The 26,082-nt window shown below is 39.4% G+C and overlaps 2 protein-coding genes across 10 annotated transcripts in view; one reads left to right on the top strand and one right to left on the bottom strand.

Annotated features, from left to right (window-relative positions):
• slc7a1 (solute carrier family 7 member 1) overlaps nt 1–9,004 on the top strand; it is a 43,469-nt gene extending 34,465 nt beyond the window's left edge. For both annotated transcript variants that reach the window (XM_008107935.3, XM_062974690.1), the window contains exons 9-12: nt 188–399; nt 2,866–3,032; nt 4,699–4,807; nt 6,274–9,004. In XM_008107935.3, the coding sequence (XP_008106142.1) occupies nt 188–399; nt 2,866–3,032; nt 4,699–4,807; nt 6,274–6,383 (598 nt within the window). In that variant the 3' untranslated portion in view covers nt 6,384–9,004. The remainder of the gene's footprint in view (nt 1–187; nt 400–2,865; nt 3,033–4,698; nt 4,808–6,273) is intronic.
• An 8,754-nt stretch (nt 9,005–17,758) lies between these two features.
• The window catches only part of mtus2 (microtubule associated scaffold protein 2), a 423,984-nt gene continuing 415,660 nt past the window's right edge, over nt 17,759–26,082 (bottom strand). For 7 of the 8 annotated variants that reach the window (XM_062974685.1, XM_062974684.1, XM_003219226.3 and 4 more), the window contains one exon: nt 17,759–23,334. In XM_062974685.1, the coding sequence (XP_062830755.1) occupies nt 23,118–23,334 (217 nt within the window). In that variant the 3' untranslated portion in view covers nt 17,759–23,117. The remainder of the gene's footprint in view (nt 23,335–26,082) is intronic. The other variant, XM_062974687.1, reaches the window with a different exon arrangement.

Below are 26,082 nucleotides of genomic sequence, written 5' to 3'. Positions count from 1 at the left end.
TTGATGGTATTGAACTTACGGTTTCCCCCACTTGGGAATTCTGATTAGGTTTTGGCCCACAAAATCAAGATGATGCTTGATCAACTTTCCTTTTGGGGCTAGTTGCTGATGATGCTCAGAAGGGACCTTCCTTGTGGCTACAATAGTTGCAATGGCATTCAGTGTTTTCTGTATCCTTTTCTCTTAGGTATCAGCCTGAACAGCCTAACTTGGCTTACCAGATGGCTAGTACAAATGATGAAGTAGATAATAATGAGTCTGTGAGCACAAGTGAATCTCAGGCTGGTTTTCTACCTGAAGAAGAGGAGAAGTATTCCTTAAAGGCTGTTGTTTTCCCTCAAAATACTGATCCTTCCAAACTCTCTGGGTTTATAGTGAATGTTTCTTCCTGCATTATAGGTAAGAGCTGCACCCTGGCCTATTCGTCACATGGCAGTAGTGGCTGTGAAATTGTGTTTTTTTCCTAGTGCATTGGATGTGTCCTTCTTAGATCTTTTTGTGTTTCAGGTCAAGTAATATTTGTCTTATAGTGTAAGTGACATATGGCTGCCTCTTTTTTAAAATCCTAGGTCCCCTAGGATTTTCTGTTGGACCTATCTTTGTCCAACAGTAAGTAATTACAGTAGAGTCCCGATTATCCGAGATAAAGGGGCGGGCCCCATCTCGGATAACTGAATGGCTCGGATAAGGCGAGGTCTTGCCGAGGGACATCCCTGGGCGAGGCCTCGCCTCTTGGGAAGCGCCTCGCCATCACTGCTGTCTAGGCAGGAGTGATGGCAAGGCGCTTGCTTGGGCCGAGGTCTCGCCGAGGGACGTCCTTGGGCGAAGCCTCGCCCCTTGGGAAGCGCCTTGCCATCGCTTCTAGGCAGCAGCTATCGCAGGGCGCTTCCTCCTCCCTCTCCCTTCTCTCAAACTTGAGAGAAGGAGGGGGAGGGGCGTCTCCGGCGGCACCTCGGATAATACAGAGCCTCGGTTAACTGGAGCTCGGTCAACCGGGGCTCTGTAATATTTTGTCCCAGCTAGCTCTAAATTATACCTGGCTTGTTTCATGTAAGAGTTGTTTAGCTCCCTTTTTTTGAGTGAGGAGGACGACTGTACATGCTAATTCACATTAAGGAAGTTTAGTAGGATTTGGGAGGAAAAGCATGATACGTGAACAAGCCTCCATGTAGAAACTGGCATCCACATCAGCATGTGGAAGTCTATAGCTTTCTCTTGCTGTATGAAAGCATGGCATTATACTGGTCAATGGATTTACAATCTCTGTAAACGAGACATGAAAGAATCGACGTACTCCAAAATGTATGTATTTGGAGGATGAAAAATGTATGGCATCAAAAATTCTGAGTTAACTCTGTTATTCGTCATTATGGGTGTAATAAATTGGTCATCCTCATCTCCATTTTTCTTTCTTTTGGTTCTCTCCTCCCCTCCTCAATTTCTCCCACAGATAACATGAGAGAGCCTTCTAGACACACCTATTTTCAGTTTAATTTTTTGAGATGGGGTATTTCATGTTTATGAGGTGTCATGTATGGAGAAGGCCCACAGTTGTGTCTAGAGAAATCCTTCATCTTTGTGGACTAACTTTACAATAATATTGGCAGTATTAATAATGGATAAGTCAATACAGCAGGTCAACACTGAGGAACAGAAATAGAAATCTGTTCCAATGAAAAGTTAAACATTTAAAATAATTAATTTAATGTATTGAAATAGCACTAATTTTAAATGCTATAAAATCATTTTAAAACATAACAATAAGGAAAAATATAGTACACACATGCCCATTAAAAGCCCTATAGGCATAACCAGTTAACCTAAAAGTTCGTTGAAATACTGACCTTACCTTCCTTGAGAAGGAAAGCAATGTAGGATGGGAGCAACCTAGTTTACCTTGGAGCAGCTACTCAAAAGCTTCTCTTGCATGCCATCACTAGGAAGTAATGTGACAATGGTGGATTGAGACAAAGCCCTCATGAGGATTTTAAAACTTTGGCAAGTTTATATGTGGAGCTGTGGTCTTTCAGATAGTCTGGACTTAAGTGATGTAGGACAAAACTATGACTTTACTAACTGCATCAGCATATTTTGTATTCTGTGTCAATATCGAGTCAATCTTTCTCTCTCTCTTGATTCCTTTCAAATGTATTAGATATATATATAGCTTCCATAATCTCCTTTGACGTTCCTGGCTAAGGATGGTGTATACCAGTGTTTCTCAAACTCTGCTCTTCCAGATATTTTGGACTTCAGCTCCGACAATTCCTAACAACTGGTAAGCTTGCTGGCATTTCTGGGAGCTGAAGTTCAAAACACCTAGAGGAGCAGAGTTTGAGAAACACTGGTGTATTCATCTCATTTGCAGAGTGTCAGTTTGGAGTAGACTGTGCCAAGTGATTTGAAATAAAATGAGCAAATGAGGGAAAAAATAACCAAAATTATAATTATTTTCAGTACTGTAAAAGGGGGGATCCCTTCCTTTCTGTGCTCTCAGTACATTGCAGGCATCATCTTTAGGGGTTGCATCCTTACATTGGTTTGCTGCTATTTTATTTTTCTTTATGCTTTACTGCTTGCCTTTTAAATGATTTTGCTGTCCCTGAATGTCTGCATTTGAGTTATTTATTTGTTGTGAGTGACACGCAGTAATCCTTTACATAAAGCAGTAGATTCATTCTTCAGATGAGGTCTTACCTAGTGAAGTAACTAGAGATAAGACAGAAGTTCTAATATGTAGCACTTGCTCTTTGTACAACACATTCAGTCTTTGATATCATCAGTCTTTCAAACTTCGTAACACATTTATTTTTGTGCTTCTCCTCTGTTTTAGTAAAACCAATGTTTTTTGTATCTCTTTTTCAGGTTTTCTTATCGTCACCTTCTGCAGCTTGACTGTCCTTGGCAAAGATGCTTTGATAAGTGGCAGCACGTGGGCTATTACCCTCCTTGTTATAGTTTTCCTCCTTTGCTTAATTTGTACAGTGGTTATTTGGAGACAACCTGAAAGCAAAACCAAGCTATCATTTAAGGCAGGTGGTTTCAAAGAACGATTTATGATGGAGGAATGGGGAAAATAATCTTAAGCCTTTTTGGCTCCATTTACGAAAGCAGAGATTAATCAGAGTTTAGCCAGCTCTTACCAGAAGGTCAAGAATTAGTTGTTGGAAAGAGGGTGAAGATGCAAAACAAACTTTCCCACACAGATTGGCTGAATGCTCCTCAATCCTGACCTTCAGCACTCCTGGATACTCCTTTTTCTTGCCTTTCATCTGACATACAGTCTGTCTGTATTTTGTAGGAGACAGTCAGGGGCCATGTGAGGTTGCCATTGTCTTCTGGCATTCATTACAGTCTTCCAGAATCACCTAGTCATAGTGCATACTGAAAAAGAAACTATTTTGTTCTTTCTTCTTACTATGAAGCACCAAAGAACTAACCCCCCCCCCCCAAAAAAAAAACCCTGAAGGGGATCCTGGATAATAATATAAAATAAATAATAAAGAAAATAAAAAGCAAAGAGTAACCTAAGAAACAAATAGTACTATTACCACTTCATTTTTAAAAGACCGACACATTTTCTGTTTCCTTTTTAAATCTTCAAAATAGCATGCAGTAAAATTACGAAATTGCAAAATGAAAATGATGTACGCTGCAATCCTATACCCACTTGAACTCCAGCGGGATTGATCTCTGAGTTGACGTTATATAAGTATTCTGTGATCAAAAGCATGTTGCACAGAAGTGCAAAATACAACTAGAACTACGATAGGAATGCCAGATGAAAAATCATAAAAGTTGGAAGACACCACAAAGGCCATCCAGTCCAACTCCCTGCTTTGCAGGAATACACCAATCAAGGCATTCTCGATATACCCACGAATGAGTGTGTGTGCTACATACTCTCTGATTGTGTAACCTATGGCACAGCGATCAGAAACCTGTGGGGCCCCCAGGTGTTGTTGCTGTCATTAGATTAAATGGCTGTTGTTACAGATACTGGGCAAAAAACTCTATACTTCAGCCATGGGAATCTTTGTTTAAATGAGAATTCAAACTATGTATGTCTATTGGGTGTACAGGCTTGAACATTGGTATTGCTGACTTTTCATTATATTTTAAATTGTAGTAGGCATGTTGTGGCAGCAACATAGATTTGTGTATGCCAGACTGCAGATTTTGAAATATGGCCTCCCATCTTTGCTAAACATGGAATGTAGAAGGCTTCAAAAGGTTAAGAATATTTGGCCCTTAGATGCAGATTAGTTATGACCTAGAAACATCTAGTGTTACCATCTTTGTCTTCAGGGGTCTAGAGGAGTAAGATGTTGTACCAACAATAGAACAGTATTAACCCTAGTATGTATTAAATTGATTGCAGGGTTTCTAGAAACAAAGGTGACACAGTCTACCTTGAGGTATTATATTTCCTGAGGAACTTCTCTGATAAAGTGTGCTTCCTTGAAATATAAAAACAGCTGATACCAAATATGCTGTTATACAAACAGATTGAAAATAATAATGTCAAGTTAATATTATCCCCAGTTGGCCTTCCATTGGTAACATAAGTCATAGAATGATATGATGTGCGAAGATTGCTTATCACATGTTTTTACTGTTACAGAGGAACATGACTATGTACACAAACTATCTCTAGCCAAAGATGTGATTCACATCTTTCTTCCGTTGCTTTTTCAGGTCCCATTTCTTCCTGTCCTTCCAATACTGAGCATCTTTGTGAATATGTATCTTATGATGCAACTGGATGGTGGCACCTGGATACGTTTTGCCATCTGGATGTTATTAGGTGAGTTTGAAACTTGTATTTTCACCTTGTTAAACAAGTGTTTGGGAGAAACAGGCCAGCTTCATAGGGCCCCTACCTGTTTTTTCATCTGGATCTTCTCTCCAAATTCCAGACCAAAAATGAAGAACTGCCCCATCTCCAGGAGCAGCAATTCTTCTGCTTTATAAAACCAAAACTTTGTTTATGCATATGTTTAATTATGTGAGAGTCCCCGGTGGCGCAGCCGGTTAAACCGCTGAGCTGCTGAATTTGCTGACCGAAAGGTCAGCGGTTCGAATTTGGGGAGTGTGGTGAGCTCGTGCTGTTAATTCCAGCTTCTGCCAACCTAGCAATTTGAAGACATGCAAATGTGAGTAGATCAATAGGGTATCACTCCAACAGGAAGGCAAATGGTGCTCCATGTAGTCATTGTGGCCACATGGCATTGGAGGTGTCTATGGACAACACTGGCTCTTCAGCTTAGAAATGGAGATGAGCACCAACCCCCAGAATCGGACATGACTAGACTTAATGTCAGGGGGAAACCTTTACTTTTACTTACCATAATTATGTGTGATTTTACTGATTTGTTACATCTTGTAAGCTTCATTGAATACTAATTTTGGAGAAAAGATATGGGGTACAGATAAAGTGATAACACTTCTTCTTAGGGTGATATGGATTAATTCCAGAATCCTTATACATACTTATAACATATTTAGTCACGGATTTACTGTGGTAACCAAATTTTGAAAGCCTAATATCATCTAGAAAACTGAAACCACAGCTGTAACACCAACCATTATTTGCAACTGTCGCTGATCTTCATTTCTTCCAGAAGTAATGTTTACAGATGCAGAACAGTTAATATAAAAACATGATTTCTGATTACCACAAAATTTGGCATGGACAGTAGGCATGCCAGGTAGATCTAAACCTGCTAAATGTCCTCGAAGAGAGTTGTCTTTCAGGTACAACAGGGCAGTGTAATGTTTTAAAGCACCCTAGTTTTAAGTTCATCTTTTAAACCAAAAACAAAGTGGCAGCTCATGAAGCTGGGGGGAAACAGTGTGTGTCCTTGTCCTAATAATCATTGGGAACATGCAGCAGCATTCTGTGCCAGTTTAAGATTTTGTAATCTTGAAGGACAACTCTGTAAAGATTATTTCCCAGTAATTATATGTGGAAGTTACAGAATTGTGGGTCAGCAAATGAAGGCCTGATCAGATCAGTAAAAAGCAAAAATGTTTCATATGTTGAAAAGCACCTGGAATGACAAACCTGACCTTCTTGAGCAGGGTTAGTAAAAACAGGAGCCATTCCCAGAGGCCCTTTCTTTGAAAGGTAAACAAGTACTGTGGACAACGGATGTTGTTTGGAACATTTCAGTTACAGTATTAGTCTAGCACTGTTTTGTATTCTTTACATGGTTCATATGGCTGTGTATTGTGCTGACTAACACTACACCTCTTTCTCCATTCCTCCAGGTATGGTAATTTATTTTTGCTATGGCATATGGCATAGTGTGGAAGCATCTTACTCAGCGCCAACAGATGCAGAACGAAGTACAGACAACAACGTAGATAATTGTAAATGATCAATTGCCTTATTATGCTTAAAGACAGTTGAGCTTCACTACAGAGAAGGGCGTTTTTTTGTCTGGGACCCTGAAATCTTCTATTTTTGTGGAACAATTGGTGGCGCTCCCATGTCCCCCCACTGCCCTTAGCTGCTTGCGTTTACCTCGGTGGGGCAGCTCCAAAAGATCACAAGGAAACAGCCAACTCTCTGACATACTTCTAACAAATACTGTTACGTGATACTGGCAGCTCTCTTCTTTCCACTGCACCATCTCTTACCATATGTGTGTGTGGGGGGAAAAACAGTTTCGCTGTATGCCAGATCCAGTGCTGCTATGAGACCAAGTCTTTTGGAGAACCTGCAAAATAACTTCCTGGGTACTGTACTTGGAATTTAAAGGGAGCAAACTCTGCATCGTCTGTCTGCAAAGTCACCCACACTGCACCACCAAAAGTCAAGCTGTCCTTGCTTAAAAAGAAAGTTAAAATCTCCCAGGATTGATCTAATTTTAATGAAAGGTTGGGTGGTGTTATTTAATCAATGTAGTTGATGTATTTTTGTGCAGGTAACTCCTATGCTTTGAAATGCAATGTTGAAGTTTGCTTCATTAGTGGCTTTCAGGCTGAGTTTTTGCTCTTGAAAAACAAGTGGTTGTTTAAGTCAGTAACGGAGCCAGTTGCATATGAAAAAAGCTTCTAGCTAGTGGCATAATGCTTTGTAGAAAACATGTTTCTTTGCTCGTTTCCTATTGGGTCTGGTATATGCCAAACTTGTCAACTGAAAAGCAGTTTTTTGTTTAGGTTGCTGCTGCCATGCCATATGAATTAATATTATCTTTTGAGGACAATTAAATAAAGCTCCTTGGAAGTGAGTCACAGCAACTGTATACAATCATCTAGTCAATCTGTTTGTAGAGATGGGATTTGAATTTAGGTTTGTTAGGTCCAATAACAACACCATCTAATATATTTGTGTTTTTAAATAATTTGAAGTTCAATAATTGAAGGGAAGGTTCGGCTGATTTGGCTTTCCTGCGACAAAGAGTAGCAACTAGCTTGAGTTAGGATCCAGCTAGAGGATTTGGAAAGAGTGTATATATTTTGTGAACTAAATGTATTGTGAAATACTAGAAATGAAAGAAGTAAATATCTGCAGCCAAGCATGAGAGTGTGTGCAAACATATCATGCACTTCGGAGAGGTTCCTGGTTATAACATTTGTATAGCAGTTCTGTGCTGTCAGTAAAGTGCTGTTCCCATTTAGTAAATGCTTGAGAGCCAAGCTTAGCTGTGCTGAACTCCAAATAGGATTTTGTGCTGTTTGCAGACACTTCTGGTACATGCACGTACTCTCATTGAAGTGCCGTGATATAATAAGCAGCAGAAGCTGCTGAGATAGCTGCTTGTAATTTTAAAGCCATTTGTTAACTGTCTATGCATAGATAGAACCACCTCTATAAAAATGTGGGTTTCTGCGGGAAGAATACCCCATGAGTTTAAACAGATACGTACTGTAAAAAATGTTAATATGATAGTTTATTGTTAAGACCTGAATATATTATTTTATTATTATTATTGATAATATTATTTTGTATTTATGTGTAGCTGTTTCATTAATTGCATTTAAGGCAGGTTTCTTTTTGAGGAGGAGACATTTCAGAGAATTAGATTTTTATTTTTATTTTGGTAGAGATTTTCCTAACTGGTGTGAGAAAATTGAGAGGAGAGAATGTTTCTCTAAAATCACCCCCAGTTTCTGTTGGGGGAAGGGCCAAGAATTTTGTTCCAGAGCATGTGTTTTGGATGGAGAAGGTTTCATCATCAGTCAGATAGGACTAAAAAAATAACCCTCTGCCTGAAACGTTGGAGAGCTGTAGCCTGTCCGTGCTGACATTATTGAGCTTGGTGATACATTTGTCCGACATCAGTAAAAGAGAGCTCGCTATATGTATCTGGTATTCTCATTGCTATATTAAAGCACAGCTGTTACTCTAACAATCATGTGAGGCCACAACTGCAGGGAGTGTGAGGGTGGTCCATAAAAGAGCATAGAGAATAATGGGATGAATCAAGAAGCAAAACTAGAGCTTTTTTGAGGCCAGCTGGCCCCCTCTATCAGGAAACCATTATGGACAAATCAGGGTATCTTATGATCAAGGGTTAGAGTGTGTAAAATACTTTCCTTTGACAGGAATAATCTGTTTTAGCAGTGCGCTAAGCCCTGCTTCTACATATTTTTAACCTTCAACTCCTAGAAGCCTTAGTCAGCACAACCAGTGGTTAAAAGGTCATCAGACTTGTTCAAAAAACTGTTGGAACAAGGTGCCTCAACGCTGTCTTAAGCTTCGATGATAGATTCATCAGTTTTTCTTTTTGCCATTCTGTGGGAACTTTTTTTTCCAGATTTTCTCCCTTTCTCAACGGATTAGGGTGCTCATAATCCTATCTGTGAGAGCCAGCATGATGTAGTGATCTGAGCACTGAATACTCCTCTGGGGACTGGGTTTAAATCCCTGCCCAGCCATAGAAACCTACTGGTGACCTTAGGCAAGCCAGACTTTCTCAGCTTCAGAGGAAGGCAAAGGCAACATCTCTGCCAAGAAACCCCTTAAATGATTTGCTATAAATTGAAAAGAACCCGAAGGCACACAAGAACATCCCTGTTGCTTGGGCCCCACTTGTTCAAAGTGGGACCCAACTAAGTGAGAGCAGTTTCCTATAGGAAAAAAATATCCTTACACAGAAGTCACATTTGCTTTTTAAAAAATCCTCCTTTGCTAAGTTCCATATTACCCACTACTTTAAAACTACTTAGACTGATTTATGAAAATATTCTCTAGTGTGAGCTGCCATTCAGACTGCGTTGAAACTGCTTCTTGTACAAAATCTTGTCTTAACTGGGAGCAGATTTATAAAGGTGTTGCCACTGCCCTTTACCCTTTAACTTTTAAATCAAGCCTTTGTTTTCAGCTTTGTTTTAAGGGAACACAACATCTTGGTCTAATTTATTGTTACAAATATCTTCTTTTTGAGTAAGTTAGGCCTTGTTCCATACTCCAAGCACTGAAATTGAAAGTGGCTTGTGACAGCCAATGGAACCTCAACTCTGTGGTTCTGTTAGGAAAAAAAAACCTGCTGAAATCCAGACATCAGTAACATTTAACTTCTAGCAAGCATTTTAGCACAAACTGTAATTGCATTGCAAACCTATATGTACGAGGGCTATCCAGAAAGTTCAGTACGTTTTGGAATTAAAAATAAACAAAGTATAGGAGAAAACATTTACCATATTCAGTTGAAAGCCAGACCCAAATACTAGTTTTCACCATAGTCCCCACTGAAATCTAGGTAGTTATCATAGCGATAAAAGTGTTTGAAAAGCCCTCTCTCCCCCCCCCCCCCCCCCAAGATTTCCGCCTGGCTTGCGTCCTGAACCAGGCTGGTTTTCCTTTGCTTTCCGATTGCTCTTTTGTTTTGCAGATGCTTGCAAGGAAGGTTTTTTGGGACAGGAAAGGTGTGCTTCTTGAAAAACCTTAAAAGAGCACCTTCTTTGCAAGCATCTGCAAAACAAAAGAGCGATCGAGGAAGAGCGATCGGAAAGCTGAGCGCACCATTTGACAGCTGAGGGAAGGGAAAACAGCCTGGTTCAGGACGCAAGCCAGGCGGAAATCTTGGGGGGGGGGAGGGCTTTTCAAACACTTTTATCGCTATGTTAACTACCTAGATTTCAGTGGGGACTATGGTGAAAACTAGTATTTGGGTCTGGCTTTCAACTGAATATGGTAAATGTTTTCTCCTATACTTTGTTTATTTTTAATTCCAAAACGTACTGAACTTTCTGGATAACCCTCGTATGTACTTAGCAGTAAATCCCATGAAATGCACTAAAGAGCTTGTGTGTGCATGTACTTTCAAATTGTCCATCAACTTATGGCAACCCCATAAATTCCACAGGGTCTTTTCTTTTGGCAAGGAATACTCTGAAGCAGTTTTGCCCATTCCTTCCTCTGAAATACAGCCTATAATACCAGATATGTATTGGTGATCTCTTGACCAAGTACTAATCAAGGCTCACTCTGTTTAGCTCAGGATCTGATGCTTTCAGGGTATTGCTAGCAGTGATGCTTAATACCCTAAGTGTATTTGGAAATTCACCTTAATGTGACAATAGTTGTGTCATTTAGGATGCTTTATTTTGAAATTAATTTTAGAAGACAATTTTAGAAGAAAATATAGTTTCTCCCTTACTCTTCAGTCCAGTTACTAAATTTACAGCTCTGTACTCACTCACTTGGTAATACTTAATTTTCGTAACTCTGGAGTATAAACATTAAACAGCAGACTTTATCTTCATTCCAAACAGGAAAGCTTTTTATCTCTTTACAGTTCCATAATCCAAAACATACACAGTTAGTTTATATATATATATATATATATATACACACACACACACACACACACACACACATACACACACACACACACACACACACATATAGTCCCTCCCCCTCCTCCTGCTTACAGCATTCTCTTTCACTGTATCTTCAGTTATAAAGCAGTATTTGATCCACTGGTTCACAGAATCAAATCAAACTCCTTCACACACCAAAACTTCTGTCATTGGGAAGCCCACATTCTGCCATTGTTTGCTTATTTTGTTTCCTTTAATCAATTATCTGCTGCATTACATCATCCCTATTACACCAGCCTATTCTTTATTGTTTACAGATTCCATTAGTTACTCTGATTTACTCAGAACTTAGGATCTATGTGTTGTCGAAGGCTTTCATGGCCAGAATCACTGGGTTTCAGTGCGTTTTCTGGGCTGTATGGCCATGTTTCAGAATTATTCTCTCCTGACATTTCGCCCACATCTATGGCAGGCATCCTCAGAGGCTGTGAGGTGTTTTGGAAACCCTACTTGCCTAGTTTCCAACAGATACCACAACCTCTGAGGATGCCTGCCATAGATGTGGGCGAAACGCCCGGAGAAAATGCTTCTGGAACATGGCCATACAGCCCAGAAAACTCACAGCAACCCAACTTAGGTTCTGCTTAGTCACTCCTGTCTTTACAGTTAACCATGAATCTGCCAGATACCTTACCAAACTCTTAACAGTACTGTTGCCCTGCAAAGGCAAGAGGAGAAGTCATGCCTGAGAAAGGACCTTTAGAGACAGATTGTCTTCATTGGCATTGCTACATCTCTGTGCTACTTTAGTATAATTTGATTGTGTCTTGCACTGATGAAATGCAGAGAGTGGAGTACAAACTTCTTCCAGCAATTAAATCTTGCAACTGTAAGCAGGAATAGACCAGGTAGCTTATGTACCCTCAATGCTAAAACAGAAATGTAAAAATTATACAAAGTTTGTGTTTATGGGTCAGAATCTGCACAGTGCTGCTGTATGTTTGCTATTGTAAAGAATAGGCTGGCAGTTATTGATGCTTGTCTCTGTAAATAGATGGATAAGTATTATTATAAATTTTAAAGAAAGGATGTTTTCGTATTGCTGCTAGGACACTTTGCTGTATTCTGATGTGTTGCCTACTTTATAATGTGTACTACAAAGAAAAAACAAGCCTAAAGTGCATCTACACTGTAGAATCAATGCATTTGACACCATTTTAACTGCCCTGACTCAATGGTATATAATCATGGAAGTCGTAGTTTTACAAGGCTTTATCTGTCAAAGAGTGCTGGACTTCATAGCCACAGGAGTTAGAGTGGTGTCAAACTATTCTGCAATATAGATGCACCCTAAGTCTCCATAGTAGAAAGACCTATGGATTCCTTTATAAGCCACTTGTTCAGGAGCTATTTTTTCATTTCTACTAGGTTTTGAGGTTTGTTCATTTGGTTTTGTAAACTTACTGAAATGCATCATGAATATGTGTATATGAATGTCTATATTTGTGAACCATAAGCGCAAGTTATCCACACATTTGACTAGTGGTTCCTTAAGCAACAAGATGAGATGAGCTGGGTATAGTACAGGGTCATAGTACAGTTTTACTTTGATTACCACCCCACACCCCAGAACTGAGAATCTTACCAGTTAACCTTAATGCAACAGCGGCCAGACTCCAAAATGAATTCTGCTCATAAAAAGTGCATGTTTGTATGCTTTTTAGAGTGCTACAAGCCACAGAATTGTACATATGTTAGCTTTTGTTGAAACTAGATGGCATGAATGTGCATATTGTTTTTACACACTTGGAGCTGTAAAATGCAATCTATTCAATGAAATATGTAAATATTTTATTTTTCCTTCAGTCAAGGTAGGGTTGTACCATAGATTTTTGCGCAAAAGTTATGTTTAATATGCAAATATGGATAAAAGTTACTTTTTTCGCCATTTATGCTCTGTTGACCAAAAATTCCACTTTTTACATGGATGAAAGTAATATATTTAGAGAACTTGATTAACAATTACCTTCTTAGCTAGTCAATGGGAAGCACATGCAGTATTTTGCATTATCTCTTCCTTTTTCTATTACTTCCTTTATCATTCAGGCATTGCTTGAAATGTTATCCAAAAACGTTGGAACCAAAATATTCCATCCAAAAATCCCCATGCTGAGGTTGTAGTCCATTTTCATGCTTAGCTGTATGTAAACTGAGGGATGAATTTGTTGTGCCAAGGAAATTCTTGTGGCATGCATTCTCCAAAGTACCTTTGTTGGAACTGATTGTCATATTCTCTAACATAAGGGTAAGGCAACCTTTTAACCTCTAGCTGTTTAGGATTATGACTGCCAGTGTTCCCAGCCATTCAACATATGGGAAATATGACAGTTGCAGTCCTATGTTGCAATTTGTATCTGTTCAGAAAGTCACCAGGTAGCCTCCCTTTATTTTTAACTAAACAGATGCTTTATTTTCTGAAAAGTGGATGTACTTTCAGTACCATTAGATTACTGAGTATATGTTTACAGGGAAATTCTGTGCAATTTTAATTCTCTTTAGCCAAATGTATATTTAGTTCTAAGTGCTAAATAAAGAAAATACTTATTCAGTATATACCTTGATATACAGTACTGATTACATCTACATTGGAGAACCCTTGGCTGCCACTTCAGTCCGAGGTAGTTTGTGAAATTAATGGTTGGGATTAGGATGTGGTTGAAAGCCAAAGCTTATCAGGGAGTAATCATTGATGTGTACTAGATTCCTTCCACTAAAAAGATTTTTGAGTAGGCACACCACCCATTGATTGAGCAATTACGATTAATTCAAAGTCATTGTATTCAGTCCCTTTGAAAGTATTATATTTCAATTCTGAAAATTTCAGGATGTGTTGCTGTAATGGAGAATGACTGGATGCACCATGAAAGCCCCAGTCTGAAAATGTGTTCATATAACTTTGTTAAATAGTCATGCCCACTATGTCAATGGGAGAGTGAATGCAGAGTTACCTTCCCTCCCTAGCTTCCTTGTATGGCCACATGGTATTGCTTTGGATATAACAGTGGGATGCACCTAGCTCTAAAAGCTGGTTACAAAGGACTTACTTGTTCAATAAGGTTTTATATGCACTGGGTTTCTCATCCCACACAAGATAGAGGAACGTAAGTCTGCTCCCACAACTTTATACTATTTGGACGTATCAGGAATTCATATTCCATAACTAGATACTGATCTTCCTTGAGTCTCAATTTCATTTAAATTGACTCAAGTCTTCCACTTCTCGTACAGCTCTTGGATTCCATTATTAAAAGGTATTGACAGGGTAACAAAGTGAACAATTTCTCCTGTGGCCATAATGAAAGAAATTCTGAAACTCTGCTATGGATCTCTGTAATACAGGTCCTACCTTTAGTAATTTATTTGATTTCTTTTGGGTTGGATGCTATTTTACAGGGGTTTCTTGGGAGGAAGGAAACGTTATCATGTTCTCTTGCATTATCTGTACTGTAACTATGGCAGGAAGGCAAGTAATGGACTTCTTGTTGATTAATTGTGCTTTAAGCATTTGAGACGGCAGTCCTAAATTTACTTTCTAAAGCCTAAGCCCTGTTGAAGACACTGGACTTTGTTTAAATATGCATATGTTTGCCCTGCAAATTGAAATAAATTTACACACTTCAAAAATATTGGAAGTGTGCAGAATCTTGCTCTCATATTACAAAATACTATTTGTATTATTTTCTCACTAATCTCTGATTGGAAAACTGACCATTTAAAATGGTCTGAAAAATTAATATGTAACTGCTTTATAATTAGATGTGCGAGTTCCTATCAGTTAAAAGAAGTCAGTCCCTCTCTCACATGCAGTGATTAATCATTTAGAGCTTTAATGTGGTTGTGATTATAATGGCATTTTCTTGGCAAGGCTGGGAAAATAGTAGTTGTGTTCTTTAAGCAATTTGTGAACTTCCTGGAATACCTTCAGGACTTGACTCCATCTCCCTTTTATTCACTTTCAATGCTGGTTTGACAACTTGGTTTTGCATTGCTTGAGGCACCATTGTTGGTGGAATGCCTTTGGTTTAGTGTTCTTTGTGCATATGTCATGTAAGCATGTATTGTGTTCCTTTTCCCCTTTCCAGTTAGAATTTTGCATTTCCTTGGTTGTTTGCCTAAATATCTTTTTTTTGCTGTAATTTAATTAGTGCATCTCAAAGTAGTTTGCATTGCAGAAATGATTGTATGTCTACTCATCATAGTCCCCTTGTTATGGCAGTATTTGGAATGTACTTCTAAGGCAAGAGGCAAATGTTATGGGGTTGATGCCTGTTGCAAACCGATACTTCCTCAGGGTATACTGCTTCCTTGCCCTTAGCACACGTCCCAAGGCAGGGGAGAAACCCCGCTCTGTCAAGACAAGGAAAAGTCAAACAATGAAGAATTTTCTTATCCAAATCACAAGCAGCCATACCTGTGTCCTGCCCTCCAAAAACAGTTGTTGTGTGTGTGGATCTAAAGAGGTGGGGGGGGGGGTCACGTCTTTCTGTTGTGCCTTTCAGTATATGTTGGGTCTCAGGAGCACAAACAAGTGTGGCACCATTAGGGTTCAAGCCTATTGGAGTTCATGAGCTTCCTTCAGGAACACATCTGTTACAAATCAAGAAGCCATGAAAGAATGTGTGCATATTTGTAATGAGTAAAATGTATATACTTTTTTGTTGACTGTTCTATTTTTCTAATTGTTTCCTCAGAATTTCTAACTTGTGATATAGTTACTCAGATCCTGATGCTGATGTAATTCCTGTTGCTTTTTTCCTTCTCCCATTTCAGTAGAGTTAATCTTTTTGTTTCCCTTGGAATTCACCCCTCCCCCTTTAAATAAAAACCTTTGTTCTTATTTTTTTTAATGTGAAATCTGTCTAGAGCCTCTGCTTAATCAAAAGGTTTCTGCAAATGACACTGTAAATATGTTTTTTTCTCAGATGGTGTAGTTTTTTGACTTGAGAAATCAATTTGTAAATATGTGATACTGTATTACAGGTGTTCCTTTTAATGGTTCAAATAAATTATGCTAGTTTCAGTCGGCTTTAGTTGATCGTTTTTTGTTTTTTTAAAAGTACTGTACATCAGTTCTAGCACACTGGTACACATAATTGCTCTTCTGTGAAACAATTCATCTAGGAAAGTGCTTTTGTTTTTCTGTGTGGATGTGTTCTTTCATACTGCTAATTGGTCCCCCTGCCCTATTCCCTTGCACAACTCAATATTGTGGTTCTGCTGCATTCTAATGCAAGGGCTTGCAACAGATCTTGAGACTAATTTTCTGCACCTGGAACCATCCAGAGAGTAACAGACTGCCAAATACCTCCCCACTCACAAAAAAGAGGAAGATGCAAATTTGCTCCAGTGGTTTTTTTCTTTTTCTTTAATGTCGAGAGATTAAGGGCTTCACAAAGAGCCTTGTGATCCAAGGGCCACATTTTATTCATCCTGTTCTAATTAAATTCAATATCTTACTGCATTAGAACACATTTGAAAGGAATTTTCAAATCAGTGAGAAAAAAAAGCCACCAAGAGGATATGTGGTGAGATAGGGGTGCATACTAATCAAAGATGAAAGGGAAATGTCACATAAATATTAATATAGTATGGAAAATTGTGATCTTTCACACCAATTTAAGTAGGAACCAGATGCAAACAGGTAGCTTTCATCATCCAGTAGGATGGGGAAGGAGGTCGAAATATAATTGGTAACAAACACTTGTGATTTCAGAAGAGCCTGTATCTTGCCAGTTAAATCATTTATGCAACCCCCATTTTGAACTAGAGTCACACTAGAGCATGGGCAACTTTAAATCCAGTTTCTGCTTCCTTCAGATTTCTGGGGCTTGCAGTTTAGGAAGGAGCCTTTAATCTGCTCAGCCAGACAAGTCTTGAGCCTCACTAAACTACAAATCCCAGAATTCTGCAGGAGGCAGAAACTGGATTTAAAGTGAATTCATGTGTGATGAGGTGAGGAGTCCTGTACTAGGGTAGACCCCACAGTCGATCAAGGAGCAAAGGAATTCTGTGCACCATCTAGCTGCACCATCTATTCTAGCTACACCTATGTAGCTCAGAAAAATTAACTTGTGTTACGGACTTCTGGTATGGCTGGAAGTCTGTGAAAACAGGCACTATATCTTATTTCCAGGCTTTATAACTGCAGCCGGATGATTAGGAGCCCATTCACTTTTGGTTGATGTGGGTGTGCAGCCCAGTGTCTAAGCAACAAAATCCCAGTGGAGTGTACAGCATAGATTTCTGTTGATGACGTTAGCCTGTAGCTGTAGCATTCAGCCCTGTAAAGCTTCACTGTTATTTGGAAGTGGAAGTAAGATTTCAACATAACTTACAGAGCAGAATTATCATGGATATAGTATGATTTAGGACACTGCCTTGCAATGAAAGTATTGAATTCCTCATGATAGCAATGTAGATACAGGTAGTCCCAGGTTATGAACAAGATAGGTTCTGTAGGTTTGTTCTTAAGATGAATTAGTATGTCAATTGGAACTGGTACAGTTAAAAAAAATCTGGAGTTACACTTAAGTTTTGGATAGCATAGGGGAGGATTAACAGTAACACCGCTGTGACGTTTGTTTTGCGGTCTGTGTCCCTGTTGAGATTTCACCTGATTTTCTGTCCCTGTGACAATTGGATTTTGAAATACAGAAACACCTTTTTACCATGATAACTCTTGCAGAGTGAATTTCTTTTCTTAGGGGTAGATTTCCTTCACTTGCTGCTGTCTCACCCCCATTTGTAACTAGGAGTCATGTGTAAATTGGATGCTTGTAACTTGGGGACTGCCTGTACTAAGCAAACTCTTATATTTTAAAAAGTGTATTTCATTAAAAAGAAAAGAAAATTAGTACCCCTCCCCTGCCCATCTTGTGAGCATCCAGGCACAGGTCTAAACATAAACAGAATTGACACATGCTAGAGATACTAATGCTGGAGCATGTATTTATTATCATGAATATATATTACAGACACCTGTACACAGCAAATGAAATAATACAAACTTTTTTCCTGTAATTCAAATAGCTATATATCAAGTCAGACCACAAACTCTTATTGTGTATGGGATGGGGGAAACTTTACATAAGGATCCACCAGGTGTCCATGGGACACAATTGTAATCAGTGCAGAAAGAAAAAAAAAAACAGTAATACCTGATTTGGATTATTTGTATTTAGTGTAAAAGAGATCCTCGCCATCCAGTCCCCACTGATTTGTTAGTGGGAAAATGTATGTATTTTACATAACAGGAAGTATGCTGTTTTCTACCTTTACTCCTTTGCTGCTCTAGGTGCTGGTTTAGCATCTCTTTAAATTCCTAAGCCAACAGGGCCTTGCTAATAGAAGTCATTGAGAATGAATTTTGTGGACTTCTGAGGCAAATTTGGAGAGATGGATATATTACACCACAGAGTTTGAAAACGCATTTCACCCATTTCTTATATCTGTCTGAAGCTGAATGTATATGAATGTTATATGTATACCCTCACATATTTTGGAGAGGTTTAGGGACAGGTGAGAATGTAACGGTCTATGAACAATGTCTGAAAGTGTGGTGAGAAGAAGTACTGAATCATACTTCAAGCACTTGCACCCTAAGCTATACTCAGCAATTTGATTTCAAGGGCTTTCCTATGATAACAACTCTTGGTTAAATCCAAAATAGTTCTTACCTCATACCATACAACTTCATCTGGTTGAAGGGATGGGAAAGGGGTGGATTTGCAATTTCTCCTTGCAAACCTAAGTTCTTGATAAGATCATCAAAAGTAGCAGAGGAAAAAGGTAAACATTGCCTTCCTGGCCCCTGTCTTTTAGTGGGAAGCCTTGTGTGACCTAAGTGCCCTATCACCAAATTCTGACACAAAATAGTTCACATTCGTGTGTTCGGAGTAAAGCAGAATTGCACAAGAACCTATGTGGAGTTTGTTTCCAAAAAGTACCAAATCCACCACCTGAATGATTCTAGAGGAATATAAAAATAAACGTGCTTAGGATGTGCATTCTTTTGCTATAAAATGCAATTTTCCAGGCCCTGTCCTCAAGTGATTTATTACAGTTTGATAAGTTTGATCTGCACATAATATTCTACTCCTAGCCAACAATGTGCTGCCACCTATAACTCAATCTTTTGGGATTTGGTACCTTTTGGAGACAAACTCCACATATATCTTGCACCCGATTCTTTTGAATCTTCAAAGAACATGGGTGCTACCATTTATTTAACAAAATAAATGCAACTTTGGAGTTGCCTCAGAAGTAGAGATGAAGCAAATATTGCCTTCCTAGGATGAGTGGGTTGTATGCAAATCTAGGTAAGATAATAATTGGAGGCACAGACAGAAGCTATACAAACTGCTCAAACAAACCCTTTTATGTGCCTGTTGACTAAAGAAATCCCATTAATTGTGTAAGGCTGTGTTAGACAAGGAATACTCAGAGATAGTTTGTCATTTCCTTACTCCGAAATATCGTCTATAATATCTGGTATTCTTTGAATGGTTCTCTTTCCGATACTAACCAGTTATGACCTTGCTTAGTCTCCTGGATTAGAGGGGATGTAAGGGAGGATCTTCATAGTATTTAGGCTTGGATACTTTTTCTCGGGCTTATTTCTAACCTCTGAAGACATATTTTGTTTAATATATTTAAGAAATGAGAAGACAAATATTTGGAAGCCCTTCCTCTCTTCTCTTATAGAGAAAGAACCGTTAGAATGGAATCTAGGCACAAGCATTTCTGGAGCTGGAGATACCAAACTACTGTTTTTCTTTGAGAAGGCCTATCTTTCTAGCATCTTCCTCTGAACCAGCATGGGGGAATCCTTGACCAAAAGTTATACAGAAAAGACCAATACCGTAGCAACATCCCATCACCTCTAGAAGATACTTTGTTCCTCTCTTGCTAACAATTTGTTTCCATGGAAGAAGATTCCAAAGTAGTCTGTTATAGCTACCAAAACTAGTCCAAGAGTAGATATGAGAATGAATGGTCCAATTTCCTTGAACTTTCCATTTCTTGTTTTCCTTCCCTTTGTGCTCCATCTGAACTAGCCAAATACTGAAATTCCTCATTGGGTTTGATCTTACATTTATCTTTACCAACCTTAGTATAACAGGAGATTATTATATGGATAGAGATTCAAAGGGTTTGGACATGCCTATTGAGCTTGCTCCCTACATCCTTTGAACAGAAGATCTCTGTGACATATTGTAAACAGCAGCTGCAGCTTTGTAAAGTTGCCTGAGTTGCAATAATGGCTTGTGGTACCTGAAAGTGATGCCACTCCTTTAAACATAAGACCAAACCATAAAGCTAGTTATTCTTTGCATGTCAACTATAATTTGCTGTACCTTTATGTGTACAGCCAAATGGTACACAAAGGACATTTTGTACAGTATAGCTTATAGACTTTAGAGGCTGACTGGCTTCTATAGTGTGCTATTTTGTTTTTTGAAGTGAACCACAAACCCACCATTTTGGAAGCAGAGATACTGAAGCAGTACAAAATAAATGAGATAAGAGTTAAGAGATAGGAAACATGGGACTCTCCAATCACCCCTCCCCAACTTCCATCAATCCCAGCCAGCATGCCCAATAATCAGGGGGAAATAAGACTTGCAGAACCAGATCTAGAAAGTCACACATTTTCCTTATCTATTATTATCAGTTCCCTACAACAAACACCCCCAATTATGATTGGAAGCAATTTGTTGCATATGGAAGTGGTAGATGACAGGTGGAAGAAGCAGCATAAACAGAGAAGCCCATGGACAACCCGAACCTACCCACCTTCCCGCCCACCCACCTTCCTTTACTAGCCTCTAAGTGATGAGTGATACAGAACTTGCAAAGCAACATAAGGTAATCCAAATTCATCAACATTGTGGTAACATTGCTTGCATGACCCAACATTGCACAAAATTGTAACAGAACAACAAAACAAGTGCATTGTGATGGCACATAAGTCTTCTAACAATTGCAGTATGGAAAGTGGCTAAAATTATACCAGTAGATCATTGCCACACGTATCCTATTCTTGATTTTTATTCGGTTCTGGCATGTGTGATAGTTACAAACATAGCATAACCTAATCTAAAAAGATGTACTCAATATCACAGTATCATGCAAGGCAACTATAAAAATAAATTTCCCTAAAAAATTAACCTTGTTAATTTATACATCATGGAATTGGGCCACAAACATGTGGCAATCAACCAACACTAACTATTTCTTGAATTACAGCACCTGTCTTAAACCTACACATCATAGGCAAGTCAAATATCCAGCTACCACATAGACTCACTTACCCAGGTGCCTGTGCAGCCCCATAAAATTATCTGTACAATCTCACTGAGGATGATGACTAATCCCACTTTTTCTTCTCGTGGTGGCTTTGGTACTTTGTTTCCCTGATTGAAGGGACTCAAGAGGTGGCTGTGCAATATTGCACTTTATACACGGGTGGAGTCTTTGCCACCAGCTGAGAATCAACGTATCACATGGATATCTAAAAACAACTTTTCATATGCTTATGATTTGTGTTTCACAACTGTCCAACGCTACATTTAACGCTCCCACAAGCTAAGTCTAACATATCTGATACATGCTGGAACCCATCTTCTATAACATCAAAGACAATAAGGGATATTGGCTCTATCCTCTTCATCAGTCTAGCTTATGTTTAAGAACCTTCTTAAGGTCTAATACTAAATTGACAGCTACACTATTCTCTAGGAAACCAGCCTACGTTCTAGCAGTCCTAATGTCCTATGCTGTGCTGGTACTAAATATACACTGGGTAATAGTCTTGAGATGGCTGTAAAAAAGACAAGAGTTGTTAAATCCAGTGGTTTGATGGGTAGTAAAACTCCTCATGATTTTGTTGTGAGGCTGATTATACTCACATCATTAGTACTAATGAGCATGCCCAGCCCAGGATAATCTTACTTCCCAATCTGACAGCAGATGCCCATAAATCTAGGCAACATTGAGGAGGATGCTGATAGTGCATGCGATCTCAGATCCTTGGGAACATCACAACTAAGGGAATCTAGACAGCACTTTTCAGACTGCATCATTAGCAGCCCCTTACTGCTTGGGCTGATGGTACAGTTGAGACCTTTGGGTGGGATGAGGAAAAAAAACCCTTCTAGAATTGGGTATTGCGTTATGTGAAAGAGGGCAAAATGTGGATGGAAAACATCCAAGACACCTTCAATTTTGAAGCAAATGTAACATGTATGTTAATTGTAGAGTGACCCATTCGTCTTAGATTTCATGACCATTGCATCAAAAATACATTTTGTGATGGGGACGTCATCCTATAAAGGCATACTTACACGCATATTGCCTTGTTATTATTAATCCAGAAGCTTCAAAAAAGTCATTTGAAAACAGCCACATATGTGTTACAAATGGAGATATTTTGACAAACTGAATTGAGGTGGCCTCCTAGTCTCTTTTCTACTTAGGATAATGCTAAGAGTCCTAAACTTGTCCTACAGGATGAGTGACCATGTTTGTCTAGCATTAATTAGAAAATCAATTATTTTGGAAGGCAGTAACAAGTTAAGAATTTAAAAGTCGCTGGTGTTTTGCTTTAGAAAATATACCACGTGGTGGTCATTTGGAAGGTGCTTCTACTTTTGCGTAACTTTCTTCTAGTTTGGGTAGAAATATTCCTGGGAAGCTTTAACAAAAAATTATTTCATTTCAGTATAATTCTTAGGCACATATTAGAAAATTGCTGACGGTCATGAAAATATATCAGCACTTTTAGTGTAGAATTCATATAAAAATGCAGTTCAAAAGAGATCCTGCTACATATACAGAAGTGTGTATGCCAGCCTTACATGTACCCCAGTTTATGTGCATGGACGCCAGCACCATCTATGCGTACTAGAGCCCCAAACACATACACACATAGCTATTCAAAATATGAACTTGTAACTAACCTGAAGTACTGCAGCAAAAAGAAGTTCATTCAGAGTGAATAGCAATTAGTCATAGACATTTTCCTTTACTTCTGGCTCTAGTTCAACAGATTACACTGAATTGTGATATTCTATGGCATCAGTATGTCATTCCTAGGAGCTTCTGATACTGGAAACCGCAACAGCAGACCATCTAGTCATATGCAGCTAGAGAGTAGATTGATACAGTGAACATTTCCAGACATCTATTTCTACTGTGGTTATTACTTTCTTGGTTGATAACATTCAGCAGATGGGGATATTATCAGGGATAAGTCATCTGAACCAGCTGTCTTGGCTTGGTCATCTTGGCACCATGCTCACTTTCGCAGGGGTAGGCGGTCCTGACGACGAGCGATAAATGTGGGTTGGAGAGGTTGGAGACAGTTTAACAGGGCTGATCGGTTCAGATGTCTGAAGTTTCCACAGCAGCTCTTCATTAGTTCGACTCAGTCTCTTCTTTTCCTTGCTTTCCTTTTCAACATACTCCTGAAGATTTGCATTTTCTTCAGATAACTGTCTGGAGGGGAAAACAAAGCATCATCAGGACTGAACTTGCTTGTAATGGTATGCTCCCACAATGTTATTGTGTCTGCTTTGTAAACAGTGCCCTCCTCACCCAAGAAAAGCATAGATATTTTCTCTTCAAGAGCTGATGGCTATTTATTTTTTAAAGACATAGCTTTGTCAGTCTGTTTGTTAGCTATCAAAATGTAAAAGGGATCAGTAGTACCTTGAAGACTGAGAGAACAAAGTTGGTACAATGAACTTCCATAAATTGTCTACTTCCTCAGATGTACAGAGTAAGTTAGCTAAGAACAGACCTGTTCCTACACACTTCATTCCATCCCTCTGAGAAAGTAGACTTACAACCTCATCAGACGGGGAGATTTGCCTGTTGTATGCTGCTTCCCCTCCATTTTCGGCACGGAGCACTCTACATGACGTACAGGCATTTTCGGCCAGGCTCTGTGCTGAAAAGTGAGAGAAAGCAGTGCCCCCCGCTGCCACAGCAACACAAGAGCCTATCCGTGCTGCCTTCCTTTCAATGGGGAGAAGCCAGGAGGCGATGTTTCCTCCCATGGGATGAGGGACACACTACAGTAGGTGATGTGAGGTGTGGAGAGGCAGCTTCTCCATGCCCCCTCCGCAGGAAGCCCATGGATTCACCTCCATGGGCCTTTATGATAAGGTTCTTAGTCTATGAATGCTTATGCTACCAACTTCATTTTTTCAATTAATCTCTTACTACCTCACCACACAGGCTGATTTGCCTGTCATATGATGCTTCACCTCAATTTTCATCACCGAGCCCTTCATACAATGCACAGGCACTTCTCGTCGGGCTCCATGCCGAAAAAGGAGAGGAAACGGTGCATGCCGCCATGGCGGCAACACGGGAGCTTTCCCGTGTTGCCTTCCCAGCAATGTGGGGGAGGGCAAGGTAATGTGGGCAATGCAGGGCATAGAGTGACAGCTTCTCTACAACCCCCAAGGGGAACCCATGCATTTGCCCCAATGCGGGGCGAATCCATGGGCCTTTATGATAACCTCCTAAGGTACTACAAGGTCCTTTTGTATAGCAAAAGAAAGTACTTTCTGATATGACTTTTCAGATATTGTTTGATCCCAACTTCCACATCAGCCTTGCTTTGATTTTCTAGACATAATAGGAATACAAATCCAACAAATTCTGGAAGGCAAGAGAGCCTATTCTACATCACTCATCTTTGGGCTAGCTCATTATGTGACCTCAGAGTGCTCTAATGCATGCGTGAATAAGCCACATTAATAAACCATTCCAAATAATATTTTCATCAACCTGATTTACCCCACCTGCACCTGCAATGCCCAGAATTGGCTAATGCTGTTACAAATGTTTAACCTAGAGTTAAACATTTCTAATTGATTCATATTCACAATTCACTAGTTTAGGGACTACATAGAGACCATGAAAGTCCTCCACTTACTGGGCAACAGGTGGCGTGACAGCTGGAGGTGTGCTCCACTGTCAATTGGGAAGTACTGGCTGATGTTTCTACTCTCCTCCTGTGAGTAATCTCTCAAGTGAGAACTGCATCAGGAACTGTAACAACTTAGATATATCATGGAAAGGGTGGAAATGTCAATCATCTGCGCCAATTTCTAGAACAGACCTTTGTTGCTCACGGTGGTGGCTGTATAGTAAGTGGGAATATAGCGGGGATTGAACCCAGAGTCAATATGTAACTAAGTAGATGATGCAGAATTATGGTCAATGGTCCCCTATCGGTAAAAACCCCCCACACATTTGGACATTTAGCTTCCAATATCATCCCTAAAATATCCAGATGTAATGTAATTGAGCAATGGGCATGCATGACAGAACCAAACTTAAGCCATTGTAGAAAGTAAGCTCAGAAGCATATGCAGAGCCTACCTTATTATTTTTGCAAGAGAGGCATCGCAGTTCAGTGGCAGAGCACATGCTTTGCATGCAAGCAATATCAAGATTCTCTCCCCCCCCCCCAATGCCTTCAAGTTGCCTAATGATCTATGGCCCATGCCTGAATTCCATCAGATTTTCTTAGGCAAAGATTATCCAGAGTGGTTTTGCCAACTTCTCTGAATTATAGCCTACAACCATCTATCATATAAGCAATAACAAGGACTGACCCTGCTTAGCCTCAAAGACCAGACCAGATTTAGTGCAGTTAGGACATATGAGTCTGCCTTAATATCCATAGCTAAAAAGGTCTTTGGAAGTACAGGTTGTCAAGAGACCCTGGAGAGCAACTTGCAATCAGAGTAGAGCCAATGGCACATACTCATAATGTTTAAAAGCCAGAAAAGCCAATGTTGCTAATGATCTAAGGAAGGATGCCCAGAGTCCAGTCCTTTTGCATACACTGCAATATGTAGGATAATGCTAAATGCCTCTTGGACAGCATTCATTTTTCAGAAATAATCACAAAATGATCCATTTGCTGGATCATAAGATAATTCTAAAAGGGGTTGTTAAGCAAGGGGCTTGTCTTTGCTGCCAGGTGGGTTTTTGTGGTTTTGACAATCCCAGCATATGCCCAAAGACAATTTGCTTTGATGAGCAGAAACAAAATATTAGCCCTTTGTATTGCTACATTGCTTTTCTTTTCTGCATATTGGGCCAGGATTGTCTTCTGCTGTGTCATCAGATGCTGATGCACCAGTAAAAGCTGAAGGACAGTTCAGGTTACAGTAGAGGTGGCTTTTAACGTCAGAGCAAGGCATGGCACATTGACTGGATATT

The sequence above is a fragment of the Anolis carolinensis genome, chromosome 3 (genome assembly GCF_035594765.1).
Source record: "Anolis carolinensis isolate JA03-04 chromosome 3, rAnoCar3.1.pri, whole genome shotgun sequence".
NCBI classification, from domain to species: domain Eukaryota; kingdom Metazoa; phylum Chordata; class Lepidosauria; order Squamata; family Dactyloidae; genus Anolis; species Anolis carolinensis.
Note: the sequence above shows the minus strand (reverse complement) of the source record. Positions and strands in the feature narration are given on the sequence as shown.